The 26,541-nt window shown below is 43.7% G+C and overlaps 1 protein-coding gene across 5 annotated transcripts in view; it reads left to right on the forward strand.

Moving 5' to 3' along the window:
- celsr2 (cadherin, EGF LAG seven-pass G-type receptor 2) overlaps positions 1–23,221 on the forward strand; it is a 97,439-nt gene extending 74,218 nt beyond the window's left edge. The window contains exons 6-34 of one of the 5 annotated variants that reach the window (XM_015959871.3): positions 8,372–8,529; positions 8,717–8,880; positions 9,110–9,235; positions 10,539–10,708; positions 11,226–11,405; positions 11,486–11,599; positions 11,705–11,861; positions 11,958–12,099; positions 12,179–12,299; positions 13,676–13,859; positions 13,973–14,074; positions 14,186–14,280; positions 14,379–14,588; positions 14,665–14,848; positions 14,952–15,270; positions 15,360–15,527; positions 15,601–15,724; positions 15,803–16,003; positions 16,081–16,255; positions 16,966–17,078; positions 17,161–17,243; positions 17,348–17,477; positions 17,559–17,669; positions 19,780–19,913; positions 19,988–20,073; positions 20,147–20,311; positions 20,395–20,601; positions 20,688–20,910; positions 22,062–23,221. In XM_015959871.3, coding sequence (XP_015815357.3) covers positions 8,372–8,529; positions 8,717–8,880; positions 9,110–9,235; positions 10,539–10,708; positions 11,226–11,405; positions 11,486–11,599; positions 11,705–11,861; positions 11,958–12,099; positions 12,179–12,299; positions 13,676–13,859; positions 13,973–14,074; positions 14,186–14,280; positions 14,379–14,588; positions 14,665–14,848; positions 14,952–15,270; positions 15,360–15,527; positions 15,601–15,724; positions 15,803–16,003; positions 16,081–16,255; positions 16,966–17,078; positions 17,161–17,243; positions 17,348–17,477; positions 17,559–17,669; positions 19,780–19,913; positions 19,988–20,073; positions 20,147–20,311; positions 20,395–20,601; positions 20,688–20,910; positions 22,062–22,086 — 4,371 coding nt within the window. In that variant the 3' untranslated portion in view covers positions 22,087–23,221. Of the gene's footprint in view, positions 1–8,371; positions 8,530–8,716; positions 8,881–9,109; positions 9,236–10,538; positions 10,709–11,225; positions 11,406–11,485; positions 11,600–11,704; positions 11,862–11,957; positions 12,100–12,178; positions 12,300–13,675; positions 13,860–13,972; positions 14,075–14,185; positions 14,281–14,378; positions 14,589–14,664; positions 14,849–14,951; positions 15,271–15,359; positions 15,528–15,600; positions 15,725–15,802; positions 16,004–16,080; positions 16,256–16,965; positions 17,079–17,160; positions 17,244–17,347; positions 17,478–17,558; positions 17,670–19,779; positions 19,914–19,987; positions 20,074–20,146; positions 20,312–20,394; positions 20,602–20,687; positions 20,911–21,831; positions 22,007–22,061 lie in introns of those variants that run through there. The other 4 variants (XM_015959873.3, XM_015959874.3, XM_054748926.2 and 1 more) reach the window with 4 other exon arrangements.
- The last annotated feature ends 3,320 nt before the right edge of the window (positions 23,222–26,541 follow it).

Here is a 26,541-nt window from a genome sequence, read left to right on the forward strand (position 1 = left end):
GCTGCAGTTTAGTAGGCTTTTACTAGGCTTATATAAAGGATGATGAGAAGGATAAATGTCCACCAGGCAGTTCAGATAGTACGGCTGTTTTTAGAACTGGAAGCAGAGGAAGTGGACGGAGACTCGCAGCCGGAGTCTGAGGCAAATAGCGAGGATGTTGATGACGATGTGGCAGATCCATCCTTCCTCATAGAAGAGTTGGGTCATGATGAGGTAGAGGATGAAGGCAGAGATCCAGCTCCTCAGAGATCCAACAAGAGGAGTGGGCGGCGCCGCGCAGCTGTCAGATCTCGGTGTGAGACAGAGCCACTCTTCTCTCTCCAAAATCCATGTATATTATTGCCAAATTAATAAATAAGTATAAATTCAGATAGTCCAGGCTGTCCTGAAATTAATGATACCCCATGAGGCAATATTTATTGTTTTTATTAGAAAATACAAAAGACAAACCAAAATGAGTCAAAAACGGTGATTTACACTCTGGATCCCAGAGAGCTAATAATTTTTTTAAATTAGTTATTTGCTATATTTAGTCATATTTTTTATAAATGTACAGTCTAGATTACCAGTCTAAATGATAAAAAACATTCGTCATAAATGTTTGTTGGTTTCACAGTAAAATAAACAACTTTTTTCCTATTCAGATTTTATGTTTTTGAGTGATTTAAGGTCTAATATGCAACCCGTTTATGTCCAAATATAAAAAATAAGCATAGATTCATAAAGTCCAGGTTGTGCTGAAAAGATTGATACCACATAAGGTAGTGGTTATGGTTTTTATTTTGGAAATACAAAGGAAAACTGACGGCAAATTACACCCTGGACCCCAGAGGGTTAAGGCGCCACCCAATGAAGGACGTCAGAGAAGCGGTCAGAGTCAGAGCGGGACACAACAAAGCTAGCAGGTGTTTTTGAGTAGGCTAACTTTCACGATGCTTTCGTGTGTGGCAAAACGTAAAAAAAAAAAATGAAGAGGAACTAAAGAAGAGACAGCGGGGGGCCTTACAGAAGTTTCTGTCGGGCTGCTCGGGCAGCCGTCCGACAGCTGTGAACATGCTCGAGTCAGCAGAGCCAGAGGCCGGGCCCGAGCAAGACCCGGAGGAGACACAACCCGAAGACGCAGTGGAAGATGCGGCGGAAGACGATGTAGCGCCAACGCCGTCAACATCAGCGCCTTCACAGAAGGACAAACTGGAAGAACAGCAGCCAGCCAGAAGTGAGCCCAATATAGTCTTATAGGAGCCTCTAGACCCAGACAGGGTATTAACAACTAGCTACCCATCTGATCCTGCAAAGTGGTACCAAACTGATGAGTACTTTGCACTAAACTATCCCTCTCAAAATATTGGATATTCTTCTGCATCACAGAGGAAATCTGGAGACATAGACTGAAGCTTAACCAAGGAACATTTCTTTAGACGTGTTTCTGCTGTGACTGAGGCCATGTGATGCTGGAAGGCTGAAGATTATCCCGGAGTAGATAATGCTAAATGGTTTCCTTGGTAAGTGTTGCTGGTTTTATTAATTATTTGTCAAATAATTTTATTAATGTTCAAATAGCAAAACAATAAGTTCACACTCAGAAAATTGACACAGAATTTCTGATTCAGCAGAGGCAACAGCCTACAACACATGACTTATTTTGGCATACAAACAACCAATTTGTAACCAAAAACTAGGCTATGTAAAATGTGAATGAACTTTTATAAGTAAATTTTGTAAGTTTCAGATTTCAATTCATTACATAACATCGATGGAGGGTGGGGGTGGGGGGGGGGCCCTAAAAATGCAGCCTGCCTAGTGTAGTCCATTTATTTAATCCGGCTCTGTCGATATGTGTTCCCCCCTCGAGATCTGTTTCTTTTGCACCCAGCTGCGAGTTAGAACCATCACTCACAAAAAATGTGTCCTAACCCTAACCCCAACCCTTACCCTAACCATAACCCTGAAACAAACATAAAAATTGTGCTAAACATAATATTTTCTATTTTTATATTTATGCAAACATACATTTTTGGTGACTGGGTGGTTATGGTTAGATGGAGTAGATGTATCTCAGTGACATCCCCCTGAATCAGTACCTTGACCAAAACAGTTTGGAGTAGAGAGTCACTTTTGTGATTGGGTCTAGAGCCCTGCACGGGCCTAAAATCTGAGCCCGTGTCCGGCCCGGCCCGAGGGGGTGGAGCCCCAGCCCGACCCGGTCCGAAAAGGTTTTGAGGATTCTCTGGCCCGACCCGAGCCCGACTATTTTTTTTTACCTTTCATAATGTTTTGGCGTGATAGAATGCTCAGCATTCTAATTATCTGTGGGAAGCGTTCTGCATTTAAAAAAAAAGAAAGAAAAGAAAGAAAAACAGCATCAATGCAGCTTTTTTTCTAACAGAGCGTATTTTTTGAGTGGCAGATGAAATTTACGAACACTATATTAATTGGATGCGTTTGTAAATTTAATCTGCTCAGAAAATGCGCTCTTGTGCAATTAGAAAAAAATTTTGCATTCTAATTTTCTAACTGCAGAGCGCATTTTCAGAGCGGCAGATTAAATAAACGCCCCCAATTAATATAGCGTTTGTAAATTTAATCTGCCGCTCTGAAAATGCGCTCTCCAGTTAGAAAAAAACCCAGCAATGAATGCTATGGGTTATGGTTGGAGCGACAGTGGCACAGGAGTTAAGTGCTCGCCCCGTAATCGGAAGGTTGCAGGTTCGAGCCCAGCTTAGTCTGTCGCTGTTGTTGTGTCCTTGGGCAAGACACTTAACCCACCTTTTCATGAGAATAATGGTTTCTGACACATCAAAGTGGACATAAAATGGCATATTAGAATAGGGGCAAATGTTTCAATCAGCAGTTGGAGAATTTGTTTATATAGGCTTATTTATAAACCACACAGACCTTAACTGAGCTAACGGGTGCCGGTGCGTGAGAAGCAGGCAGGTGCTGCTGCGTTTAAGTGTTTCAGGTTTTTTTAATGAATTCGATTAAAAATAAAGGCGCCCGGCCCGGCCCGTGTCCGTGGTAATTACACAGTCGTTGGCCCGAATCCCAGCCCTCGGGCCGTCGGGCCGGGCCGGGCCGGGCCAACCCTCGGGCCTAGGGCTTCAGTGCAGGGCTCTAATTGGGTCGTTTCCACTTGCAGCTGAGTACAAAAGAAACAGATCTCGAGGGGGGAACACATATCGACGTAACAACTGTTCCGATCGTTGCTCGGTGCTCGATGCCCAACCCTACTGGAAACTGAGGAAATTATTTTCCATGAAAAACTTTGTGATTTAAAAACAAACACTTCACAGGAAATGCGGCAACTTTAAGCAAATTCTGTCCCTGGTGTAAGCACATGTTGGAGATGGGGACTGCCAGCGAGATGGCAAATGCTGAATTTAAGACACATTTTCAGGCTTGAAGACTCGTGAACGCACATACACAGACCCAGCTCCTGTCTCTGAACTGATATTAGTAAGATATTACACTAGCTATGTCCATATCAACGTCTTCTAAACTTATAGGAACATTAATTGTCTGATGCATGACAACGCATCCGTTGTTAATTGTAATATAAACTAAAACTGGACACCTGTGCACCTTTCGAGTTTCCCCCTCAGCTCTGGAATACCTTGCAGCTGTTTTAGATGGTATCATTGAAATGATTATTGCCGTCTTCCTCTTTGCCTCCATCTGACCACTTCATTAAATTAAGTAATTTACTGAGTTCATTGCGATCACGCCACACACAAGCACCTCAGTTTCTGTCTTGGTTGCCATGGTTACCTGTGAAATGCCACCGATCAGCCACCTTATTCATGAAACACTTTGCATGGATATTTTATGGCAGAAAGTGGGTGTGTGATTCAAAAACACCTGAGCACATTTCTAGGACAGCTGTGATTTATATAACAGGAATTGCGTGCAGCTGTGCGTTAGGAGTGTTTCTTAGGTCGGAAAAATTTTTTTCCTTAAGTACAAATTTTTTTCTGAAGTGTTTTAGGAAAAATTCTACACAAAGTTTTATAAACGAGGCCCCTGATCGTTTTAGCTCCTGCTAGAAAATACAGAAGAAATTATTTTTCAGCTTTGAACGAGAGAGAAAAGGAGGAAGTCACAAATGACAGTAAACTGTTGCAAAAATAACCAAACTGAAGACACGTTTCTATAGATCACCATAGATAACGTTTAGTTTTTTTATGTAAAGGATGCAAACATGAGGTGGAAATTTGATTTTGTTTGTTTAAACAACACAACCCTGACGTGTACCAGGTATCCAGAGTACCATCGGCTCTTATTTTTTTATTTAGAGACTATTTGTCATCTAGTCAGAGAACTGGCAGCTGTCACTCTTTCCTGGTGGTCTCTAGAACATTCAGCCTGTCTGTGGTGGGTGTGACGTGGGTGTGGTTAGTGGTTTCACCTCCTCAGTGCTCCTCTAAAGGACTAAAGAATTACCGCTGACAGGCTGATGATGATCTGGAGGCGAGCCAACTAGACACTGACAGGAGAGACTCAGACATGAGGGGGGTTAAGTGAATGAAAACTACTGAGTGAGTGGGAACTCGGTGTGTCTCCAGACGTGCCGGCATTGTTCTGCATATATTTGCCTTCTAGATGTTTCTGTAGGAATATGAGAACAGCCCAATCAGTGCTGGAATGTTTAGAGCTGTTGTCTGTGCTGTCTCAGTGTTTTCACACACACACACACACACACACACACACACACACACACACACACACACACACACACACACACACACACACACACACACACACACACACACACACACACACACACACACACACACACACACACACACACACACCAGGGTATCCGTGGGTCCTTGAAAAGTCTTAAAAAGTCTTAAATTTCCAAATTTAAGGCCTTGAAAATCCTTAAAAATGACAAATAATCCTTATGTACAGTTTCCAAAGGTCTTAAATTACCAAAGACCCAATAAACTAGATTATTTTATTTCTTTGAAATTTTTGTGAATTTCTAGTTAGTGATGAGCATTTTTTTGTGTATGATATTGGCAAAAAGTTGTGGTTGTGAAAGGGGGCTATTTTTAGATGAGCACATTAGCTGGTTAAGCTAGTGGGAGCTTGTGCCATGGGGAAGTGCAAGTTTAATGGTAAATGGATGGCTAATCCTACGTTCGCAAAGTGGTTAACACCGGTTCCAGGCAATAGCTGGAAATTATAGCAGAAATTTAATTTAAACAATTAGCTTAAATTTGGTCAAAGTGGCCTCAAAATGGTCTTAAAAAGTCTTAAATTTGGCTCCCATAAACCTGCAGATACCCTGACACACACACACACACACACACACGCACGCACACGCGTGCACACACACACACACCATGATTTCTGTCCATTGAGGAAGTCACTTTGCCTCATAAAGATGTTGCCAGGCAACCCCCCTGCGGATCGCATTTTCTATTCAGTGTGCACGACTACATGAGCATGTCAGATTTTAGCGAGCAGAAGTGATGAAGGGGGCGAATCCTGTTGAAATTTAGGGGAAAACTTGTTGACTCTTTGGCTCTTTTCTCTTCTTTCCCTCTTTGTCTCTGCAGACATCAAAGTCTCATTAATCATTTTAGAAACAGCAAACTCAAATGTGGTGGAACACCACTTATTTGGTGGCTTCTCCAGCCTGAATGCTCCAGTGCAAGTGGGCTGCATGTGCTCACCTGTGGGGTGAAAACAGCTTGAGGATTCTATGAGACCTGGTACTGATCCGATACTGATTTCACCTTTCTGTGACACTGGTTTGAAGTTTGAAGCTATTATATTTTAAAATATAAGCTTTATTTACAGCCCCCCCAAGACCCGGCCTGCATGGAGAAGTGGGAATAGACCATGGATGGACGGCTTTATTAATTAAGAGCTCACATAATATGATGACATAATTTTGCAAAACATCATCAAACACACAGTTGTCAAATTTTCCATTCAGAACCACCTTAAAGCCTCGTGTCATACCAACAAGATGTCCCACGGACGTTCTGGTGCATGACAGAATCAGCTTCATCCATGATGAGGACCTCCTGTTCCACATCATCCCAAAGGTTCTGGACGGGAATGAACTCTGGTGATCGTGGAGGTGTTTGGAGTCCAGTAAACCCATGGTCATGATCTACAAGTTCTGGTCATAGACTGAAGGGTCTGCGGTTCCTCCTTCTGCTCCAGCTGAACTAATCCTCTGCATCCCGAGTCCCTTAGGTAGAAACGGGGCTCCTCCCTCTGTAGGTGTCCCACGGTGTCCCACTGTGACCTGTCCCTGTCCACAGGGGGTGGCGTGGGGTGGGGTGAGTAGATTGATTGATACAAGGCTTTGGGTATGGCGAGGGACTGTGGAGAATGGCAATGACCGCTGCCTTTGTGTTTGTCCCTGCTTCCTTTGGGACAGTGTTTAGTGAATGATGCGGCCCTGGGGGACGGTGCCCCTCTCTTCTCCTTCAAGGACAGAAAAGCAGGAGAAGTATTGACTTGGAGACGCTGCGCTTCAGGGCCGACCCCTCTTGTTGCTATGGTTTTTCTAGTCAATCTTGGATTCTTTATCTGTGCCGCTTGCTGCCGCGCTCTGTCTGAACTTCTGTCACCTTCCATGGCAGGAAACTCAAATTCCCATAATCCCCTGTAGCGGCAGCGAGAGCCGTGTTTAATGTGCTGCAGAGCAAATATGTGTGCTCCAATCAGCTCTGACAGGATGGCGTTTTGTGGAGCAGAGAGACGTCCTGACAGACGGTCATTATTGGAGAGTCAATAGCCGTGACTGATGACAGCAGAGGTCAGTGAAAGGAGCGCCAGAGCTGGAGCGCTGCCTGCTTTCAGAGCTTTCACAACACAGGCAAAGCCGTGGAAAAGAGCATGTCGGATGATTTCACCTTTGGCAATTCACACAACGTGTTTGCTTGTTTCATCATCGACAAATTTGTAACAAATTGGCCTGAGGGAGGATAAACGGCAAAGCGAAAGCTTCCTTCTGTGTTTGTGTTTTTTGTAACATTTCACCTCTGACTGATGAAGAGTCACAGCGTTTTGTGGCTTCCTGTGGGAAAGACGCTCAGTGGCACGGCCCGTGGAGTTCTGGATTATCATTAAACATTAACTATAATCTGAATAAGAAGCTCATTGTTGCTTTGGGAGATTGTATTTTTTTCCCCAGAATCAAGACGGTCAGTCTTAAAAACTGACTGCACGTCCACCTGCAGGTCATTAGGATGCTCCAGGGGACTTTCAGGAGCTGTTTACTTCCCGGGGAAAATGCTTTGAGTGTTCTTGCTCATTCACACCATTTATCTTCTGTTTTCACACACACACACACACACACACACACACACACACACACACACACACACACACACACATACACACATACACACACACACACACCTTCAACACGGGTGTGAAGCCTTCGCGATGACGTCACAGCTTATTCTGCCAAACTTCATGTCACAAGCGTAGGCCGCACTTTGATCACAAGAATCCATTCAGCTGCAGGACCTCAGTTACAGACGAGAAAGTCACAGAGAATTAATCTAATCTGATCAACGTGGAAATCATGTGAGAGGTGTTTGGCTGCGGCGGCACCTTGAGCTAAAATTAAATCCATCAGGACCACGCCAGCGGATGTGGAGCGTTTGGTTTTAATGAAGATGTTGGATGTTACCTAAATGACAGGATCAGATTTTAACAATAAAAAGATTCCTGAAGCATTCAGAAAATTATATTTCCTCACCCTGCTGCTTGCTGGATGAAGCCCTCAGAACACAACGTCACCCGATCTTACGATCTTACGTCCAACCGCCTGATGGTCCGGCCCGGTTCGCCGGTCAGCCGAGGACGTGGGCTGCTCTGCTAACGGCTCGCTACACCAGCTTGAACCCACACATAATGCTGATATGAGCTCTGTGTGACCCCGAGAAGCCGGGCTGTGTGTGAAGAGGTCACGACCTTTTATTGACAGGATCATCACTCTCTACCCCACGGGCCCCACTCTCTTTTGTTACCATTGATTACTCTGACAATGAGGTGCGTGTGTGTGTGTGTGTGTGTGTGTGTGTGTGTGTGTGTGTGTGTGTGTGTGTGTGTGTGTGTGTGTGTGTGTGTGTGTGTGGTTTAAACTGAAGCTGATTGGTTGTTGTTTATTACTTTAATTCTTTAAAATCTGGCTCATAAATCAGAGTTTTAATGTAAGGCAGCTGAGATGCATTTGTTTTGTTGAAGAGCTTTATTTATTAAACACCTCAGATATTTAAAACAGCGACGCTGTATCTGCTCCAGTTGTGGTTGAAATTAATTTATAAGACTATCCTCTGTTTAATCCTCTAAAGAATGAGGAGGAGTGATCAGTGATTCCCTTCTTCTCTTTTCACAGCCGATCCTGAACCAGGCCGGCCTGCCTCAAGGCCCCTCGGACCAGAAGATGGTCGTTGTGACCGTGGACAACTGTGACTCCTCTGTGGCGCTGAGGTTTGGTCATGCGATCGGAAACTACTCGTGTTCAGCTCAAGGGAGCCAAACAGGATCCAAAAAGTAGGAGCCGTTCCTTCTTAAATATTATTTTTATTGAATTATTACTCTTTGTAAATTTTCATTTAAGTGTAGCTTTGTTTATACTTTATTGTTTATTTCTATTTCTCTCCTCTCAACCAGTGCTTCATGCATTTATTTAGAGGGGAGTGTTTTGCTCATGTCTAACGGGGTTCCTCTGTGTTGTCAGATCTCTCGACCTGACCGGGCCCCTGCTCCTCGGCGGAGTCCCCAAACTCCCAGAAGACTTCCCTGTTCAAAACCAGCAGTTTGTGGGATGTATGAAGAACCTGCGCATCGACAACCAGCACATAGACATGGCCGGCTTCATCGCTAACAATGGCACCATGCCAGGTCTGCGGCATTTCACGTATTTTTATTTATCTTTTCTTTTTCTCCAGTAAAACAATGTTTAGTGAAGCTAAGTGAGAAAAGCCGGCGGAGGAAATAACGCTGACTGAAGTGAGCGCAGCTGGAAGGAAGAGTCACTGTACCTGCTCTGAATCCACGATTACCGTCTGACTTTGTGATGAAGTGATGAGACAGGACGAATCAAACACGGCGTTCTTTTACTCTCCCTCAGGATGCTCTGCTAAAAGACATTTCTGCAACAACAACCCGTGTCTGAACGGAGGGACCTGCGTGAACCTGTGGGGCTCCTTCAGCTGCGACTGCCCACTTGGATTTGGAGGGCAGAACTGTGAGAGAGGTGAGGAAAGTAGAAACAAAACATTCATTTAGAAACGGATTTGACTCAAAACTGATTGTTTTTTTGCAACAATTCGTCATGGGGTGAGAAGCTGAGACGTAAAACGAGCCGGTGACACCAGAACAGCTGCAGCTTTGGGTTTCGTGTTTTAAACAAGCGTGTTGATGACAGCCGAGAGCAGCATGGTGTTAAATGGCGTTACGGCGTTTAAGCTAAACCGCCATCTCCTGATGTTCTCCTGTGTCTGTTCTGGTTCCACCTGATCTGCTGCAGCTGTTGTTTCTGCTGATTTATGGTTCAAACAAATGTGAGAAGAGACAAAAAAAAGGAAGTAACACATGCAGGAGAAAACTGCAGCTTGGGTTTTCAGCTAGAGGAAGAGCAGAACTTCTACTGGAGTCTTTTTCCTGCAGATCAAATGGAATTACCATACAATGGTGGGTGTGTTGTTCTGAACGAGAAAAGTGAAGGAAGGTGTTTGGTTACCGTAGAAACCCAGAGGTTTAAGGCATTAAAAAGAAAATTCAGATAAAGGGTGAGTATTCAAAGTAAAAGCCTTAAAAGGAGCAAGAATAAAAATACATGAAAAAAAAACATAAAACAAAGTTCACATTTTTTAAATTATTAACAGTTTTTAATCACTCCTAATTCATTAGTTTTTGTTGTTACTTTTTAAATATTTTTGAAGCTTTGCACAAAGAAAATGAACTCCTGATCACACACAAATACTTTCATTCATTATTGTCTAAACCTTATCTGTCAAAACTTATAATAAAAATAGATCTTCTATAATAAAACAGTGTTGCCAGTCAGTGGTTTTACTAAATTAAAAGAGCAAATAATTGTATTAATCACAGCTAAAAGTTTAGAAACTCATGTTTATGCTTGTTTTACAAATGTAGTTGATCTTCACGCCTCTCCTGGGCCAGCAGCCTCGGTGCGTTGGGTTTATATGTCATCACTAATCGATTATTTCCATCTTCTCTCCGATGCAACTCAGTGAGTGGAGCCTGCTGGGCATCATGCAGGAGGAGAGGTCTTAAGTGTCACTTCCACACTTTGTGGAAGTTTGAAACTGTGAAAAGTTTTAATGTCTGAGTACAATTAAAAATCCATACAATTGTTTAAAAATAATCAACTCGCTGCATCAACAGCAGTGTGTCTTCATGTGCATGTGTAAAAAGTGACATTTAAATCTGATAAGTTAGATAAGAGGACGTGTCAGGGTGATGACTCCCCAGCAGAGGCTTAGACCTGCCAGTTCTCATGCCTTTTTTCTCTGCCTCTCTGTGTTTCTCTCTAGCCATGGCCAACCCGCTGCGTTTCCAGGGTAACAGTCTGTTGCAGTGGAGCAACCTGGAGGCGGCGGCTGCCTCCACCCTCTGGCACATCGAGCTCATGTTCCGCACTCGTCAGTCCAGCTCCACGCTGCTTCACATCGCCTCCGGCCTGCAGCACAACCTCACCCTGCAGGTGAGAGTAGCACCTCGGCCAGGGGTGGGCAACTCCAGTCCTCGAGGGCCGGTATCCTGCCTCTTTTTGTTTCCCTGTTCCAACACAGTTGATTCATCTGCGCAGCAGCTCATCAGCTACGCAGGAGCCTGTTGATTATCTGCTGATTGAAATCAAGTGTGTTGAAACAGGGAAATCACTAAAACATGTAGGATAGCAGCCGTCAAGGACCAGGTGTGTCCACCCCTGACCTAGGCGGACATCGTTCTCATCTGCTTGCATCAAACAGGCATTGGGACAAAACGAGCTGAAGAAGAAGAAGCAGCTCTGGTGATAGTTTTAGATCTTGTCTGGACTGATGCCTCTTTGATGTTAGAAGCCCCTTCAGCTGTTCTATTTCCAGCCCTGCACACACTCGATGTGCTGCAGCAGTTTGAGGTTTGAACTTTTGAACCTGCAGTGCTGATTGTGTTTTTATCCTCCTCTTCCCGCCTCCCCCTTTGTTCTGTCTCTTCCTTCTCCCTCTGTTGTTTTGCAGATTCGAGGGGGGAGCATGCTGATGGGGCTGCACAGGGGGGAGGACTCCACTCTGTCCCGTGTGGAAGAGGTGCTGGTGAACGACGGAGACTGGCATCATCTACAGCTGGACATCAGCAGCCTGGGAGGAGCGGCGAGCCACCACAAGGCAGTGCTGTCGTTAGATCACGGCCTCTACCTGGTGAGCTGTTCAGTACTTGGATCTCCTGATAAAACTCCTTTACGTGGGTCTTTTAAGTCCACCGTTGTGGTTCTTTTCAGGCCAACATGGAGGTGGACGGAAAGCTGAGGGACTCCAAGCTGAAGACTGTGAACGTAGGCGGTTTGGCAAAGCCTGATGGGAAAATTCAACATGGCTTTCGAGGCTGCCTACAGGTTTGTCCCCTCTAAAGGTTCCACGCCTGCCAGGATTTGGGATCATTTGATGTAAACTGGAGTCCAAACTGTCATTTGTTTTTGTTTGGAACGGTTCCCACTCAGGGTCTGCGTGTTGGAGGAGCTCTGAGTTTCACTCAGGCCAGGAAAGTAAACGTGGAGTCGGGCTGCAGCGTGCCCGACCCGTGCAGCTCTAATCCCTGTCCCGCCAGCAGCTACTGCAGCGACGACTGGGACAGCTACTCCTGCACCTGCCTCAGCGGTCAGTCTGTACATGCTCACGAGCTTTTTCACTGCAAAATCCCGCAATAGTCTGACATCAGAGCAGCTCACTTCCATCTGCTTCATTTCTCTACAGGTTACTATGGAACAAACTGCACAGATGCGTGCTCACTCAATCCCTGTGAACACGCGTCGCTGTGCACCAGGAAGCCAGGCTCCTCTCACGGTTACACCTGCAACTGTCCCAGGAACTATTTCGGCCAATACTGCGAGAAAAAGTAGCCAACGCACTCGTGTTTGGTATTCAGCAAATATTTTGTTGCTTAACAGAAAAAAACTAAACTAATGTTTCTGCAGGACTGATTTGCCGTGTCCTAGAGGCTGGTGGGGTCACAAGACCTGCGGGCCGTGCAACTGTCCTACAGACAGAGGTTTTGATTCAGACTGCAACAAGACGAGTGGAGAGTGTCGCTGTAAGGTGAGTCTGCAGCCCTTAATCATTCATCTGTTAAAGACTCTCCTTTAGTTCTAATATTTCCAGATATCATGAGTTGACTTCAAGTTTTCCAACTATCATGGTTTTATCATTATTTTATACAAATTTATCCCAAAACACATTAAAAAAGAGGTTTTAAATGTGAGTGAAATGTTGTTTCGTACACTTTTTTTGGCTGCAAAACAAACTCATAAGAGTTATCCTGCATAGATACACTGATGCATGAAAGCTGTTCTCACTATGAGCCTGCTCTGTCATGCAAACAGCAGACAGTTTGGACAGTACTTCTCATGGTTTAACAGTAGGCAGGTGAAGGACCCAGAGGCAGAGTTAGGAGGCAGCAGGAAGTAGAGATCTGTATACATTATTATAAACTAAGAGGGCAGAAAAACTATAGGCTCGACTCGATGTGAATTTGACAAAACCTTCTGTGACGGCAGCTGAAACAACGAGGATCTGACACTGAGCCAACAAAAGGGAGACATGTAGAGGAAACGAAGAGGCGTGTTGAGTAGCTGGTACCAGGTGGGCAGACGGGATAAAAATAAACAGCCTGCATAGAATAAAACAGGAAGTGATGCTTCAAAGTGTGGAACACTAAAAAAGTTTTTTTTATTATTTCTGTATATAATCAGTCACTCTGAGTTTTTCATGGAGGCTGAAGATGAAAATAGTCTCCTACACCTATCTCCTGCATTAGCTTCTGGTAGACAACAGACGGTGAAACTCTAGGATTAGAAAAGCCTGACAGAAGTACGTCACACTGTCACTTAACATTCACGGACTCACCCATCTGGACTCACAGCGGGGAGGTTGTTGTTGGTTTAGCGTCCAGCAAACAGCAGAAATAGTCTCAACTAGCATTAGCTAACCGAGCATTAGCAACTTCAGCACACAGAAGCAGCTCCTCCGGGCTTGTGTTATTCGTGGAGATAAAACATCAGTGTTGCAAGTCAGTGGTTGCTGTTAGCCAATCAGAGGCGAGATGTCCAAACATCAGAAAATAAGACTCCAAATCCTGCCGTCTGAAGCTCAGCTGTGATGTGGGCAACTTTTAGAACCTACGGTGCACCGGTATGGTTTATAAAACTAAATCTCTTATAAGACAGGAAAACCAGACTGTTTACTTTTACTACTAAAACAGCTTCTGCTTGTCTTTTTCCAATTGGACACCGCTGTGCAGCTTGAGAGCAGCTGTGGCTAAAAATAAACTAACGGATCTGTCAGAGACACTAACTGAGGAGCCTCGGAGATGTTGGTTCTTTTTATAGCAGCTGGAGCTCGGTGGTGTCGTTCAGGCTGAAGTTTGTGCAGATGTAGAAAAAAAGTCCTGACTAAGCATCCTGTCCCGTTTCCAGGACAACCACTACCGTCCTGAAGGCAGCGACACCTGCCTGCTGTGTGACTGCTACCCCGTCGGCTCGTTCACCAGATCCTGCGACAGAGAGAGCGGACAGTGTCGTTGTAAAGCCGGCGTCATCGGGCGTCAGTGTGATGGCTGTGACAACCCGTTCGCCGAGGTCTCTCCTAATGGCTGTGAAGGTCTGGACAGATGAACGGAAACTCTGAGATTCATTTAAAATCTTTTTTTAAATTATTTTATGTATAAATATTAGTGTATAGGTAATCTTGGTTTTCTTCTCCTCCTCTCTCAGTGATTTATGACAGCTGCCCTCAGACCATCGAGGCTGCGATATGGTGGCCCAGGACCAAGTTTGGTCTCCCTGCAGCAGTTCCCTGCCCCAAGGGAACTCTCGGTATGAAGGCTCATCTAATTATCATACAATAATGGAAAATCTATGAAACCATCCTGAAACTGCATGTCAGCCGCGGCTTGTTGCTCACCTCTGCTGTTTCCTCATCTGAAGGCACAGCCATCAGACACTGTGATGAGCACAAAGGCTGGCTTCCTCCAAATCTGTTCAACTGCACCTCCGTCACCTTCAGCAAACTCAAAACTCTGGTGCGTGGCTCCTCTCCTCGCTCAGAATAATCATTTCAATACAATTTCTAGTTTTTTTTTTTTTTTACTAATTGTTTGTGTGGACTTTCCTGCTTCAGGCTGATAAGTTTTCCCATAACGCCTCCCTCCTCCATCCTGGACACGTTCAGCAGACGGCGGCCATGTTGGCCAACGCCACCTCCCACACCCAGGAGTTGTACGGCAGCGACGTGAAAGTGGCGTACCGCCTCACCCTGAGCCTGCTGCAGCACGAGAGCAGCCAACACGGCTTCAACCTCACGGCCACACAGGACGTCCACTTCACCGAGGTTAGGATTTAGGACGCGATGTTCCTCTCTGTGCCGCAGCATCCCATCTCACTAAACTCCCATCACATCCTGACAGAATCTGGTCAACGTGGGCAGCGCCATCCTGTCTCCAAACACGCGGCCGCACTGGGAGCTGATCCAGCACACGGAGGGTGGCACGGCGGCTCTGCTGCGGCGCTACGAGGAATATGCTAACACACTGGCTCAGAACATGCGGAAGACCTACCTGAGCCCCTTCACCATCGTCACACCAAACATCGGTGAACTTTGAACGCTCAGCTTTTAGTTTAACGAGGATTTATTTGAATAGTTTTAGGCAATACCAGTAATAACTCTGACCTCCCCTGTGTTTGGGCTCCTCAGTCATTTCTGTTGACCGTCTGAAGAAGATGAATTTCGCCGGAGCCAAACTGCCGCGGTACCAGTCCCTGAGAGGCCCCCGTCCCACGGACCAGGAGACCGCTGTCACCCTCCCTGATTCGGTCTTTCAGCCGCCGATGGACAACAGGGGCCACAGACACCTGGATGTTTTCCCAGAAACTTTGCTGAAGAACCGCTCAGGTCACAGGAAGAGACGCCACCCGGATGACAGCCCGCAGGACGCCATTGCCAGTGTGATCATCTTCCACAGCCTGGCCTCACTTTTGCCAGAGAGCTATGATCCAGACAAGAGGAGTCTGCGGTGAGAGAGTCAGAAACAGGACTCATGAAACCAGGAAATAGATAATTATTGACTTAAACTTTAAATGTTGTTCTGTTTTTTCCCCCCAGCTTACCGAAGCGTCCGGTCATCAACACGCCGGTGGTCAGCATCACCGTTCACGACAATGAGGAGCTGCTGCAGCACACGCTCGACAAACCCATCACTGTGCAGTTCCGCCTGGTCACCACCGAGGAGCGCTCTAAACCCATCTGTGTCTTCTGGAACCACACCATCCTGTAAGTCCAGGGACACGGGCGCTGCAGCAGGCTGTGTGTGGTTCTCATGTTGTTTGTTGTTGTTGTTGTTTAGTTCTGGGAGCGGCGGCTGGTCGGCGAAGGGCTGCGAGGTGGTTTTCAGAAACAGCAGCCACATCAGCTGTCAGTGTTATCACATGACCAGCTTTGCTGTGCTGATGGACGTCTCCAGGAGGGAGGTGAGTGACGCAGACGTCACACAAAACACAAACATCATCACAGCAGTGTGCAACAGCTAAACGTGATGCTGGTGTCAGAACGGAGAGATCCTGCCCATCAAGATCCTGACATGGAGCACAGCCGGCGTGACGCTGGGCTTCCTCTTCCTCACCACGGTCTTCCTCCTGGGTCTGAGAGCCATGCAGAGCAACAAGACCAGCATCATCAACAACGGATCCTCTGCTCTCTTTCTGTCTGAACTCATCTTTATCCTGGGAATCAACCACGCTGACAGCCCGGTAATCTTCTCTCCTCCTGCCTCCTCCTGCTTCTCCTGATGCTTCTTGGCGCTGAACGTTTTCCTCTTCTTCATCAGTTCCTCTGCACAGTCATTGCCATCCTGCTGCACTTCTTCTACCTCTGCTCGTTCTCCTGGCTTTTCCTGGAGGGGCTCCATGTGTACCGCATGATCAGTGAAGTGAGAGACATCAACTATGGACCCATGAGGTTTTACTACCTCATCGGCTGGGGATTTCCCGCCTTCATCACAGGTCTGCCTCTTCATCATAAACAGAATAAAGCGTCTGCTGACCAGGACCACAAGCCTGGATCTTGTGTCTTAGTACACAGATGTGAAGCCATTTGAATGAGACATAAAACACGAATTCAGTGTTTTACATTGACAATAAATTCAAATGTCTGTTTACAAATAAAATAAAACCAGGAAAGACTAAAAAAAGTGAATAATTCAGGTTTCTTATACTTCCAATGGATGATTAATTTACCATAAGGCAATAAGCACATTAAGGGTTACAACATAATACTTAAAATAAAACAGAAATGTTGTCAACATTGCAGCTTTTTACAGATTTCTGGTAAATCAGAAACTTTTCACGTCATTTAAGTTGTCGTTAATGTTTAGGTAACCAGCACAGATACATTTCTATTATTTAGGTTATGTGTCAGAAATAGGTTTTATTGGTATAATTTATACACAATACATAATGTACAAACAGCTGTGTGCAGATGTTATCATCACAGCACTGATTCTCCATAATGCAAATAATAATAATAATAATAGGAACAAAAAGAAAACAACAAAACTTTATTTAGTCACCTTTTGACTTCCTTGACATCAATAAGTTTAGGTTTTACTCAGTAAATCAGCTTCTTCATGACGCAAAACACTTTCTTGAGAAGTTGTCAGATGGAATTTGTCTCTAAAAAGGAAAATCAAACATATTTTTGTGGTTGAATGCAGGTCTGGCGGTGGGACTGGACCCTGAAGGCTACGGTAATCCAGACTTCTGTTGGCTGTCCATGTACGACACGCTGATCTGGAGCTTCGCAGGACCCATCGCCTTGGTGGTGTCGGTCAGTCCTGAGTCACTGACTCCTGCTCCAGCTGCTCGCTTATATCTGATGAAAGTGACGGTTGTGGTGCTTTTATCCACAGATGAACATCTTCCTGTACATCCTGTCCTCCAGAGCCTCCTGCTCTCTGAAACACAGCGGCATCGAGAAGAAGGAGCCTCGAGTGTGAGCTACTCCAGAGATGATCTACTATTTTATAGATCTGATGACAGCAGGTAGAGGTGTTTGTCCTCATCTCACTTCTGTTTGCTCTCTGTGGTTTTAATCAGCAGCTCAGGCCTGAAAACTGCAGGTGGCGTCCTCTTTCTGGTTTCTGTCACCTGCTTTCTGGCTCTTCTGTCTGTCAACAGCGACATCCTCATCTTCCACTACCTGTTTGCAGGTTTTAACTGTGTCCAGGTGAGTGTTTAGACACTCTCTCAGACACCTAAAGGGTCCTTTCTGTTGTTTTTCTGACTTTAGTTCTTGTTCAACCTGCAGGGTCCCTTTGTTTTCTTTTTCCGCATCGTCTTCAATAAAGAAGCAAGGAAAGCTATGAAATACTGCTGCAGCCGAAAACGTCCGGACCACATGATCAAAGCTAAAGCATCAGTGAGTTTGTTACCATGAGGGAGGGTGTTCACCTGATATACAGATCATTGTCTCTTCTATGACTCCAGTTTTTTAAAGTTTAGTTTAATTGTTTATCTTTAAATAGATAGATTGTTAATAAATAGTGTTAGAATATCAGATTTCTAACATTGTTGCATCATTTTACATCATTTGTGGTGCCGGTAAACTCTGACTTATAATTTAGACTTTTTTAGAGCTATTAATGAAAAACATTAGCGAACTTAATTTGAATCAGTGTAGGCAGTTTGGTTTTGAAGATCAATGAATTTTGAAGTAAAGAACCTAATATAAGAAACTAATAAATACAATAGATAAAATATTCATCTTTATCCATTTTATTTTAAGTGACAGTGTGTATTTTCCCTGACGATAAGGGGCAGTGCATACCTAAATGATTGCAAGCAAGCAAGCATTACTCTTGTGTTCAAGGAAGACCTTACTAACGGATGGCCCTTAGGGTCAAAATCCCTGGGAGCACAACCTCCAGCAATATAACAAGAACATCAGATTACCTTTCATCACTGGCAACGAGTGAAGAGGCAAATGTTAAAACAACAACATTTATTAATGGTCATTGTTTTGTAACCATTTGTTACAAATCAGTAAATGCATTTTGTCCTCACGGGTTTCCGTAGAATGAAACATGGCATCCAATACGGCGTCGCCCAGAGACCCGCTCCCATGTATTTAAGAACAGATTTCTACGGTTATATGTTATGAAACTGCCAATATTTTTCATCAACTGAGCATCTTTTAATCCATTTACAACAACATTTCGATGGATTTTTCCAGAGAATAATGGTAAAAACTACACATTGTCACTTTAAAACAGAAACATTTAAAAAGTCTGAGTAGTAATGAAGGTCACAGGTTAGTCCTTTCTGTGTGAAGTTAGCACGTTCTCCTGTTTTTAGCAAGTTCTCCTATTGTTAGCACGTTCTCCTATTGTTAGCATGTTCTCTCATTCATTAGCACATTCTCCCATTGTTAGCATATTCTCTTATTGTTAACATGTTCTCCCATTGTTAGCATATTCTCTTATTGTTATTGTTAGCATATTCTCTTATTGTTAGCATGTTCTCCCATTGTTAGCACGTTCTCCTGTTATATTCTCTCAATCATTAGCACATGCTCCCATTGTTGGCATGTTCTTCTGTTGTTAGCATGTTCTCCCATTGTTAGCACGCTATCCCATTTTTAGCATGTTCTCTTGTTGGCATGTTCTCTCGTTGTTAGCATGTTCTCTCATTTTTAGAATGTTCTCATACATGCGTAGGTTTTCTCCCACAGATTTAAAACATGCTTGTCAGGTTAGTTGGAGACTCTAAATTGTCACTAGGTGTGAATTTGAATGAAGAATTAAAAACAAAGGTGCATTATGTAGAAATGACGTAAAATGACATCCTGTGATAAAATTTGGTAACAGCAACCACTTTAAACAACTCTGGAGCTTTTTGCCGGCCGTCATCAAATTACATTTGTCGGCGTTGCAGTATTAGCTCACAGGAGACACGGGAACCCCACACTCACTGATGGTAAACAGTAGTTACATCACTCCTTCCTTTGTTTGAAAGGAGAAAAACTGACAATCCACGCAACTGGATATGAAATATGTTTCAGTAATGACCAAAACATTAGGCAAGGCAGCTTTATTTATATAGCACATTTCAAACCCAGGGGCAATTCAATGTGCTTTACAATTAGCATTAAATGGCATAACAACAGGGATTTTCTCACTGTAAAATTCTCACAATATTTTTTTACGTACTGCACCTTTAATGTTTCAAAATAAGAAAAAAATGAAAAAAATTATTACATTTATCAGCTTCAAAATAAAATTGTCCAATTAAGTGTTAATCAGAAAATTACATTTTAAGCTTGCTTTAGGAATTCCTTTAAATTTCATTTTAATAGTAAAAACGGTTTATTAGAAAGTCTTAAATGTTGGTTGTAGGTTTTGTTTCCTGTAGCTCAGCCCACAGCAACAACTGTTAATCCTTGTTTTTTTTTTATTTTTACAATCCCTTTTTTTATTTTTTTTTTTTTTTATAATTCAAATCATTTTTTATCATCTGGACTGGATTTGCAGAGCTATAAAGGGAACAGCAGCAGCAATGTGGACGGCAGGTTGTACCACCTCCCGTTTGGTGAGTCCAGTGCATCTCTGAACGGCACCATGCAGAGTGGAAAGAGCCTGCAAAGCTACGTCCCCTTCGTCCTGCGGTAAGGAAGTTGTCTCACCAGAAGTTAACTGGGTTTTAGGATCATACTGGAGTCAACTTTTTCTTGTCTGCCAGGGAGGACGGGTTAAACACCAGCCAGGCGCACATCGCTCTGAATGACCACGCCTCTCTCTTCCATGAGACAAAGGAGCACGTTAATGGTAACGTCCTCATGTGAGCCACCTCTCTGGCTCTGCTGCTGCAGATGAACTCACCGTCATTGTCAATCTGCAGATCATGACAGCGACTCGGACAGCGATCTGTCTTTGGAGGATGACCAGAGCGGCTCCTACGCCTCCACACACTCATCTGACAGCGAGGATGACGAGGGTCCCCTCCCACCAGAGGAATGCTGGGAAAACCTGGCATCGAATGGCACAAAGAGACCACAGACACACGGTAGAAATATTTCCTCAACATACAGATTTTTTTATTTTAACACATGAAATAACCTTTAATGTCTTCCCGTTTCTGTTTTTCAGACACCAGTTTGGGGAAGATGCTCTGGTCTGGAGACTTCTCAGGAGTAGTAGGTGATGGTGAGTTCTCAGGTGGAGACAACGTGATGATGGAGACTCCAGAACTGGTCCTGGGTCGTAGTGTTAGAGCATTGTCAGAAGACCGGTCGCAGGAGTCCATGACGGTGCTGCTGCCCTCTCTCCCAAACATCTACAGCCATCCTCACAAAGGTAACGCTCAGCCAGAATTCTTCATTTCATTACCCTTTTCTTCATTTGTACTTAAATCAAAGACATCTGGTTTTTATTCTGTTCAGGGATCCTAAAGAAGAAGCAGCTCTCTCCCATCGTGGAGAGGAACAGCCTCCATCACGTCTATAGTGAAGTGTGTGAAAACACACCGGGCACGGTGTCCCCTCAGGGGTCCTCCTCCAGCGAGACCCGATCTGCTCCGGCCAGACCAGGCCTGTCCGATCAGCTGAATGGCGTCGCTCTGAGCATCAAGGCTGGGACGGTGGACGGTGACTCGTCAGGGTCCGAGTGAGTACCACCACACATGAATACATACCATGTGCTGCTACCTGCCCGTCTGTGTCGCCCCCTGCTGGTCTGTTGTTCGTCTGGCGTCTGTGTCGGGTTACAGCTCGTCTTGTTCTCATCTCATCTCTACATGCAGGTGAAGCTGAGAGAGCCAGCGCCTGTCAGACAGAGTAGACCTGAAACTCTACATGCATCTGCCTTAGCTACTGGAGTCAAAACGTGATTAACGATTAGGAACACATTTAAAAATACATCGTTTACGCTCATATATTGATGTTTCACACTGCTTTGGATATGCTGCTTCTTATTTTTGTTCATCGTCTTCATCTGGAAAACTCTAGAACTTTCTAAAGTTCTGCATTCAGAAGTAACAGTTTTAGATCTTTTTCCGCAAACCGACTCAACACACATTTATTTGTCACTACACACATTATAGGTCATTTATACATCTGATTACCTCACTCATCCTGTTTTAAATGTAGAACAGCCTGATAAAACCAGAAATTGGACCTTACATCTAATAAAAACTCATTTGTTTATTTTAGTCAGAAAACTAAACAAATCTGTTATTTATGGTGTAATTAAAATATAATTACAATATATTTAAAAAACCAGCTGTATGATGCAGTAAAATACTCGTGTCTACTGGCTGACTCCAGTACCAGAGGGGTTAAAACACCTTCGACATGTAAGAGTTCATTTTATTTTAGTTTAATTGAAAATGATCTGTAAATAAAAGCAGAGTCAGACCCGGCCTGGCCTCCTGCTGCTCCTGTTGGCTCCTTATAACGACGTTTAAAGGATAAAAACGGTACTTTATTGTCTTTCTAACACACCAGGTCAGAATAACAGTGGGTTTATAACCTGGAAATACTAATCAACCTTTTTTTGCTCCTTTTCTCTTTCCAAAAACAACCATAGATTTTTATTCTTTAGTTTTATTCCATGAAGCTCTGATCCTCTTTCAACCAATCAGGATCACTGTCTTCAGATTGGTGCATCGTTTTACCATCCGCCACCCCCACAAGCGTGTGCATTTTTCATCATCACATAGTTATTTTCCCTTATTTAGTTTTCTTCCTTGTGTTGTGTTGTATTCATCACCCAACCATTTTGATCACCGCCTTCTCACATCACCCCTTTCTTCCCAGCAGCCACTGCAACACGTCCATGTGACCTCTGTGACCTCGCTGACGGAGGGGTGTGTCTTTGCAGGTCATAGATCCTCTCTCCTCAACAGTTCTTGCCAACGAGGAGGCCCAGACATCCCCTTCAACAAAATGAGGAAAAACAAGGAGTTCCTCTGAAGGAGTGTGTGTGTGTGTGTGTGTGTGTGTGTGTGTGTGTGTGTGTGTGTGTGTGTGTGTGTGTGTGTGTGTGTGTGTGTGTGTGTGTGTGTGTGTGTGTGCCAAACTTCAGGAGTCACCACACACTGACAGAAAAAGCCTCCCTTTAAAGAAATTGTTTTGTTTACATACTTGAAGAAATGCACTTTTTTTGTTTTACCGCCCAGATTTGTAGGTGATCAACCGTTTTTATTTTGTTTCAGGATTTATTGATACGTTTTAAAAACTGTGGGACAGTTTTTTTTTTGTTTGTTTTTTTGGGTGGGTCATTTGGTTTTAGACTCAAACCTTCAGGGAAATGTTCTTTTTGTTGCTGTGTCAGACTCAGAGGTCTGAGTTGTGACAGAACCAGGGGTTCTGGGTCGACACCGGGACTCTTCCTGCGCTCATGAACTCTAAACTGAACTTGAAAACAGGACGATAATCTGCCTGTTGAGGGATGCTCCCTATAAGCTACGTCTCATCACTGTTGGGTTTTTTTTTTTCCGGCTGATTCAAGCTGCACAAACTCAAAACCTTCGAATCTGCATTTAAAGACTCAGAGGGCTTTTTTATTCAACTTTTTTTCTTTTTTTTTTTTTTTCTTTTTACAGATTATTTTATTTTTCAACATCAGAAGGATGAAAACTTTTGGGCTGAATGACTAAACTGCTGTATTTCATAGATTAGGACCAGAGATGGTTTCATTTTGTAAAAGTAAATAAATATTTACAGATTTGAGCTGTAATCCATTTTTCCTGTACAGATGGCTGTAAATGAATCCAGAACATATCTTAAACGTGAGTAGAAGTCACTCGGGGGAAGGGGAGGGTCTATCTGCTGATGCCATTTTTATGAACAACACAGTTTAATGTATAAAATCATCTGATCGGGATCACCGAGTCATGGTGTTGTAACACTGATGTCCAAACAAACGATTGTCTCTTTATTCCTGTTTTTACCAATTAAAAACTGTTTTGTACCAATTCTGCTTCATTTGTACTCTTTAACAGTTTTGGGGATTCAGAAACAGGCCATGCTCACACAACAAAATCAGCCTTTCATGGATATCTTTAGACTTATCACATCAGATAAAATACCTCAATATCTGTGGAGGTATGAAAATGTCTAGGAGATAGGGATGTAAGAAAATATCGATAAGGCAATATATTGTGATATTTTTTACAGCTATATTATATTGATTTTCAAACGTCGTGTATCTAATTTTTGGAAGAATTTATGTGCAAACATTTTTCTTTTCTTTTGGTGCAATTCAAATGCCGACCACTAGTCCGCAGCAGTGTGCAGTGGGTTTTGTTTCCACCATTGAAATGTAAATCCCTCTGTTATGGTTCAGATACATGTTGAACATGTTAAGTATCAGTTTGGACTGTATATTGAATATTCCTACATTAAATTCAGTGTAGAAAATTGCTAATAATATCTGAATGTATCGCAATATACAGTGGTGTGAAAAACTATTTGCCCCTTCCGGATTTCTTATTCTTTTGCATGTTTGTCACACAAAATGTTTCTGATCATCAAACACATTTAACCATTAGTCAAAGATAACACAAGTAAACACAAAATGCAGTTTTAAGATGATGGTTTCTATTATTTAGTGAGAGAACAAAATCCAAACCTACATTGCCCTGAGTGAAAAAGTAATTGCCCCCTTGTTAAAAACTAACCCAACTGTGGTGTTTCACACCTGAGTTGAATTTCTGTAGCCACCCTCAAGCCTGATTACTGCCACACCTGTTTCAATCAAGTAATCTCTTAAATATGAGCTGCCTGACACAGAGAAGTACACCAAAAGCACCTCAAAAGCTAGACGTCATGCCAAGATCCAAAGAAATTCAAGAACAAATTAGAACAAAAGTAATTGAGATCTATCAGTCTGGTAAAGGTTATAAAGCCATTTCTAAAGCTTTAGGACTCCAGCGAACCACAGTGAGAGCCATTATCCACAAATGGCAACAACATGGAACAGTGGTGAACCTTCCCAGGAGTGGGCGGCCGACCAAAATTACCCCAAGAGCGCAGAGACAACTCATCCGAGAGGTTTCAAAAGACCCCAGGACAACTTCTAAAGAACTGCAGGCCTCACTTGCCTCGGTGTTCACGACTCCACCATAAGAAAGAGACTGGGCAAAAATGGCCTGCATGGCAGATTTCCAAGACGCAAACCACTGTTAAGCAAAAAGAACATTAGGGCTCGTCTCAATTTTGCTCAGAAACATCTTAATGATTGCCAAGACTTTTGGGAAAACACCTTGTGGACTGATGAGACAAAAGTTGAACTTTTTGGAAGGCAAATGTCCCGTTACATCTGGCGTAGAAGTAACGCAGCATTTCAGACAAAGAACATCATACCAACATTAAAATATGGTGGTGGTAGTGTGATGGTCTGGGGTTGTTTTGCTGCTTCAGGAACTGGAAGGCTTGCTGTGATAAATGGAACATGAATTCTACTGTCTACCAAAACATCCTGAAGGAGAATGTCCGGCCATCTGTTCGTCAACTAAAGCTGAAGCGATCTTGGGTGCTGCAGCAGGACAATGACCCAAAACACACCAGAAAATCCACCTCTGAATGGCTGAAGAACAACAAAATGAAGACTTTGGAGTGGCCTAGTCAAAGTCCTGACCTGAATCTTATTGAGATGCTATAAAAAGGCGGTTCATGCTAGAAAACCCTGAAATAAAGCTGAATTACAACAACTTCTGCAAAGATGAGTGGGCCAAAATTCCTCCAGAGCGCTGTAAAAGACTCGTAGCAAGTTATCGCAAACGCTTGATTGCAGTTATTGCTGCTAAGGGAGGCCCAAACAGTTATTAGGTTCAGGGGGCAATTACTTTTTCACACAGGGCAATGTAGGTTTGGATTTTGTTCTCTCACTAAAAAATAAAAACCATCATTTCAAAACTACATTTTGTTTTTACTTGTGTTATCTTTGACTAATGGTTAAATGTGTTTGATGATCAGAAACATTTTGTGTGACAGACATGCAAAATACCTTAAATCCTCTAATATTAGCCTGTATTTAATTAACTGCCGGGTATCATATTTTGGCCGGTGTCGGAGTCGGCGGAGGTGAATAATGGCCGTTTTTTTTATTGTGGCCGGGTGGAATGTGGTAACAAGCAAGTACGGGGGGCGGTTGTGTCATCTGTCTCACTTTTGATTTGCCAGTGATAGACCGCGAGGGTAACTTTAACCATGCGGAGACGAAGAAGAGGCGAAAATTTGATATCAAGTTCAAAGAGAACGTGCTGATTATGCTGCAGAACACTCTGGGGAGCAGTAGCAGGGGTTGTATGAACTAGTCACTAGTCGACTTCACCGCTGTATAGTGACTTTTTATGCCTGTCATCGACTAGTCGCTGTCACGTGATAATGACCGGCAAGATGCAGCCCTCGGAAAAGACAGCAGCCTGCTGTCAGCAGGTGGCAAGCTTTTGTGCGTCTGGAGGCAATGCGCTGTGCCAGAGCGTCGGTACTGATACCCGCCGTAAAACGGACATTTAACTAAATTGTGACGTTTACCCTCTTGCAATTTAACCTTCCCCTCACCCCCAACCTAACCTTAACCAGCTTGTGCATGCAAAGCTCTGATTGTTGACGCGCTCCAGACATCTGCGTCCTGAGCACGGCCACAGTAACGTTATCACATCAGGTGTCGCCACCTCAAAAACTAATTTAACACGCGATCGTTCATGTCAGCTCATTTCCTTTTATGTTTTCTGTCTTTTATTCTTTTATTTGTGCCTGATGCGTTCCGCTGCTGTGGATCAGGGCGCATCACCTGTTTTGTCCTCGGTGACGCACCTAACTGATGTGGCCAGCGAGCGCTCTGCTGTTTTTGCGGTCGGTAGATCTTTTAGAACTGCAGTTCAAAGGTAACTCATAAGGTGAATATATATGAACCCAGGTAGCAGTTTCTCTTTAGTATTGAGAGGAGATGCAGGAAGATAATAAACAGGCAGGACAGAAAAATAGTCAAAAACAAGTTAGTTTTTGTACCTGCTGGTTGCAACAAACAGACACCATTGAAGGTAATCAGAAGTGAGGAACAGAAAATGAAATAATTATTTTAATGTTTAGAGCAGCAGGAACTCCGAGAGGCTGCAGGCGCATCAGTGAGATTGCGGCTGCTGCGTGGGGGGGAGGGCTGAAGCAGAAACTACCGTTGTTAAAAGAAATGTGTTTAACTTTGAAAATGTGGGCGCAATTTTAATTGTCAAAAACTCCAGCGAACCATTAGTTCATTTTGCTCAAATAGAAATTGAGGCCTGCCTCTAAT

This window comes from Nothobranchius furzeri, chromosome 3 (assembly GCF_043380555.1).
Source record: "Nothobranchius furzeri strain GRZ-AD chromosome 3, NfurGRZ-RIMD1, whole genome shotgun sequence".
Classification (NCBI taxonomy): domain Eukaryota; kingdom Metazoa; phylum Chordata; class Actinopteri; order Cyprinodontiformes; family Nothobranchiidae; genus Nothobranchius; species Nothobranchius furzeri.